General features: G+C 27.0%; 1 protein-coding gene across 1 annotated transcript; it reads right to left on the reverse strand.

Annotated features, from left to right (window-relative positions):
• Positions 1-1,438: 1,438 nt before the first annotated feature.
• Positions 1,439-2,634, reverse strand: LOC137817192 (protein ALP1-like). The gene is made up of 3 exons (XM_068620439.1): positions 2,290-2,634; positions 1,977-2,202; positions 1,439-1,887 (listed from the first exon to the last, which is right to left on the reverse strand). The coding sequence occupies exons 1-3, from the start codon at positions 2,632-2,634 to the stop codon at positions 1,439-1,441; spliced, it is 1,020 nt and encodes a 339-aa protein (XP_068476540.1).
• Between the last annotated feature and the right edge of the window lie 2,497 nt (positions 2,635-5,131).

The following is a 5,131-nucleotide window of genomic DNA, read 5'->3' on the forward strand; positions in this document are numbered from 1 at the left end:
AAATATACAAATGAGAAAGAATATTTTGATGATGTAATTATATTTCAAATAATTTATGTAGAAAAAAAACTAAATGCACCACGGAGAAAAGTTTAAATAATTTTAAAACTATATTAATTTAAATTTTATTCCTCTAAAATATGTTTTATGGAATATAATAATTACAAAAGAATATTTTTCTCTCAAATTAATTTTAAATTCAATAATTATATTTTATTTAAAATCACTTTAAAATAGAAATTCAGTTATCATATAGTATAATAATGTACAACTAATATTTGTTTAAAATAATATAAACTAATTTTTTCGAAATAAAATTTAAAATAGCAAATTTTTAGTATATTATTAGCCATGTTACTTTTATATCTTAAATTTTTTATTTTTCCAAGGATAAAATAACAGTAAATAAAGAATTTAATAAAATTAATTAAATAGATATGTATCTAATATACCTTAACTGTTTTACATTTTATTTATTTAATATATTTAATAATATTTACATGTAAAAAAATTATTTTATTAAAACCAAATTCATCCTTTAAATATACAAATAAAAAAATTAATTTTTTAATAATCTGATCAAATTTCAAATAATTTATGTAGAAAAATAAAACCTACATATATGTATTTATTCCATTAAAACTAAATCTATCAATAAGAAACAAATTTGTAATAATGTGATCAATTTTATTCTACATGCATGGTTAAAAATGTTAATAAATATTAATTTAAAATTTAAATTTAAATATAATAACACATTTTATTTGAATGTTTTAATGTATTTTAAATGTTATGAACCTCGAAAATTTATGTTTTATTTTAGTTTTCAGTATTATAAAATTATTATATTATGTTTAATTTTTTTATGTATTATTTAGTGATTCTAATAATTTTAATAATACTCTTTCAACAACAATTGGAGTGAATTTTTAAAAACATATAAGTTGTTATTATTATCATTATTATTTATAGTAAGAAAAGAATTAGAGACTAGATAGAAATAAACATAGTTGAAAAATTATAGCTAATACTTTTTAATTTTTTTAATACAATTATTCTTTTTAACAAAATTAAATAATCAATACTGTCCTGGACCACTAAATAGGTCGTGGACCTCCCGCCACCTGTCCTTCAAATATTTTTGTCTGTTCTTTACATTATTTTTCGTAATGGCAGGGAGTCCGACCTCGTGTAATGCAAGTACAATGTTATTATATCCCTGAGTCGTCCAACTGCCATCGATTCTCGACCCTCGTCGTGCCTCGTCCACCATGGCATTAAGCAGGATAAAATCCATATCCGTGGTCCACTTTGTTGTTTGTGTGAACCCAATGGATGAACTTAGCTGAACACTTTTACTACGATCCATCTAAACAAGCATTATGAAAGTTAGGACCAAATAGAGTAAGCATAATATAAAACAACATTTAGTACAGTATCAATTGTTTACATAATCTTGCCACATTTCATTTGCTATAGTGTCCCTAATGTGTGAACCTAGTCTATGATCATCGTCACGGACTTGAGAAGCTGAAACTTGTATATCTTGTTGCAACAATTCACGATCCACTTCTTCTATTAAAGAGTCATCATTGTCCACTCCGCGAAGAAAGTTATGCAAAATACAACAAGCTAAAATAATATTTGTCATGGTATGCAAATCGTAATGTGGCTCGATCCCACTAGCTATAATTGGGAAACATTTTTTCATGACACCAAATCTCCTTTCAATTACATTTCTAAGCGACGAATGACGATGATTAAACAATTCTCTTGAATCCTGTGGTCCTCTTCGAGAATACTCTTTCAAGTGGTATCTAACCCCACGATAAGGTGTTAATATTTGTGGTTTTAACATAAAACCTACATTGCCAAGATAGTATTTTCCTACAAACATTCCAAGGAAACATCCATTAGTTATGTATATTATCACTTTTGTATCTATTGTTTTGAATTCTCAAACACCTTAAACTTGCCTTCTGGAATAACCAAAGGATCCTCTCCTATGAAAGCCTCCTTCAATATCCTCGAATCTGAGGCTGTTCCTTCCCACCCAGCTAGAACATACGTGAATTTCATATCCAAATCACAAGCCGCGAATACGTTTTGAGTTGGCCAATCTTTTCTTCCTCGAAAACGAGGTGCATCAGCACGTGGGACCTTCACACGTACATGAGTGCCATCAATGGCCCCTAAACAATCCTAATGGTAACCAAAATTTCAGGTCTAAACAAATACAAATACAAAAGGCATTATGAGAATTGTAAAGGAAATTTGTAATAAACAAACCTTAAAGTAAGGAAAAAATAGATTGTTGTGTAAGATTTGGGGTTGGACATCAATACCATCTGCTTGCTTTATGAATTGTCCTTCCAACATCAAAATTGCATTTAATATGTTGTGAAAGTGATGAGAAACTGTTTCTCCAGACCGATGGAAAAAAAATGAAACACTTCGATTCTTGACGTTATGTCCAATAATATGAAGAAATTTAGCAACTTGTTCTTCAACTGTTGAACGATATGCATCCTTAACAACTTCGGTTGCCCTAATCCGTTCACATAATTGAATGAAAGCTTTTGGTCCCATGCGAATAATGTCACGAGAACGTTCGGTGTGCACCAAATACTCCATCAATTCTTGTCTATGACGTTATTTTCTTGGTTCAAACTCAGTAATAGAGTTCGTTGTATCACTGATGTAAGTTCAGTATTTCTTTTCAATTGTTTTTGTATTTTTGAAATTAGATTCATGTTCGCACGAGTAAGATCATTATAAATTGCAATTGTATCCTCAAATTCTTGCATGTCTTCGTCGTCCCAAAGTGGTTTCCAATTGTTCTCGTTATCCATGTAATCTTGACCTTGTCATTGACAACCATAAAATAGTTTATGGATACATGTGAAATAGTTTATGTTACGAATAACTCTAACCATTTAAGTTAAAAAGTTACTATAATAGCATTAGGGTTATGATTTAGATTATGATTAGGGTTAGGTGAAGAATACTAATAGGGATAAGATGTACTTTAATTCTGATAATTAAATCTATACGCAACTAATACCACTACCAATAATAAAAAGAAGTAAACACAACAAACACATAATAACAAAAAAATATAAATATAATTGTAAAAATAAAAAACAGTAAATACATAAAATAAAAAATTAAACAGTAAAGACATAATAATAAAAAATATAAAAACATTAAACAAATAATAAAAAATATAAAAGCAGTAAACACATAATATAAAAGAATATAAATACATTTATAAAAATAAATAAAATTGTAAAAACATAATAAAAAAATGTAAATACATTTATAAATATTAAAAACAGTAAACACATAATAAAAAAAAAAAAAAAGTCTAAATATATTTATAAAAGTTGAAAACAGTAAATACGTAAAAAAATAAACAACAGAGTAAAAATCTAAAAAAATGCAAATTCAATTATTAAGATTAAAAACAGTAAACATATAAAAAAAAATTAAACAGTATCTTGTTAATAAAAAAAAATAAAAACAATAAAGACATAATATATATATATATATTTATAAAATTAAAAACAATAAAAATAAAAAAACTAAACAGTAAACAGAAAATAATAAAAAATATAAAAACAGTAAAAAAATAAGAAGAAAATATAAATAAATTTTTAAAATTTAAAAACAATAAACACATACAAAATTTTAAATACATTTATAAAAATTAAAAATGATAAATACATAAAAAAATTAAAAAAAATCAAAAACATAACCACATAATAATGAAAAATAACTACATTCTGCAAACAAAAAGGGTAAACGAAAAAATAAACTAAACAATAAACACATAACAGAATATAAATATATTTATTAAAAATAATAACAGTAAATATATACAAAATAAATGTGAATATATTTTTAAAAATTAAAAAAGTAACACCACATCATAAACTAGAAGCAATGTGATGAAGAGAATGTGGAAAAATAAAAAAAATACATAAAAGAATCCAACATTTTTCTCACACAAGGGAGAATCGATTCTCCTTCTACCTTCAAAAACCACAAAATCGATTATCCCAAATCACTTCTATATAGAGAATCGATTCTGCATCTTTTGGAAAAATTAAAAATCGATTTTGCACCATCCAACAATATGGAAAATCGATTCTATAGCATACACAAACATTGGAAAATCGATTCTATAGCATGTAAGAGATAAGAAAATCGATTCTACAGCTTTTACAGTGATACGAAAATCGATTTTGGAAAAGGATGGAGAGAAACCAGTGCGCCAAAACAATGAGTTTTACCTTCCTCAAACCAATTCTCTTTCGTTTTCTTGTTTTGGGCACAACACAACAATCAAACCTCATCCCTCATCTCATTTATAGCAAACACAACTTTAGTTTCAGATTCACGGGTCTACCATTTTGTTTTGGTCAAGATTCTTCTGCAAGTAACACTGAGAGTCTAATGAAAAGAAAACTCATTGGCTCAGAACTGCACCACAGTCAATTCATTCACATGTGCACAAAGGATAGAAAAGTAAAATGCTATGTCAATGGTCTTTGCCAGCTGTAATCGTCTCAAATCTCCTCACTTGTGTGAGGAGGAGAAAAACTGCCCCCTCCGCTCATCCATCTTCGCCCGCGCCTTCAAATAAACCGATCCAAACGTAAATCATACCCGCTCGCCCCTCCCTCCTCATTGCTGGCACCCGGAAACAAACACTGCTTAAGTAAAAAAATATAACATTATTTCAAAATAAATACTACCTATAATTATAATTATAAAAGATTTTAAAATTGATAAATTACTTTTTAATAATAAAAATAAGGTTAAATATTGTCTTTATTTCTTAATATTCTATACTTTGGTATTTTGAGATGTACGTACTTTAAGTTTACACTAATCATTTGATATTTTTATTTATTTTATTAATTGTTAGTGTCACCATTAATGTTACATTCGAGTCAATATATCATTACATCTGAGTCAATATATCATTGCATCATCTTTCATTGACCATCTCTTTCCTCACATAAAAGAGCCAAAGAGAAAAAATAAAATAAATAAACACCTTTTGTTTCCATCTTTCTTTTTGGATTAATGACTTTGACACCTTCGTATCCAAGATGTCTGAGAA

The sequence above is a fragment of the Phaseolus vulgaris genome, chromosome 10 (assembly GCF_000499845.2).
Source record: "Phaseolus vulgaris cultivar G19833 chromosome 10, P. vulgaris v2.0, whole genome shotgun sequence".
NCBI lineage: Eukaryota > Viridiplantae > Streptophyta > Magnoliopsida > Fabales > Fabaceae > Phaseolus > Phaseolus vulgaris.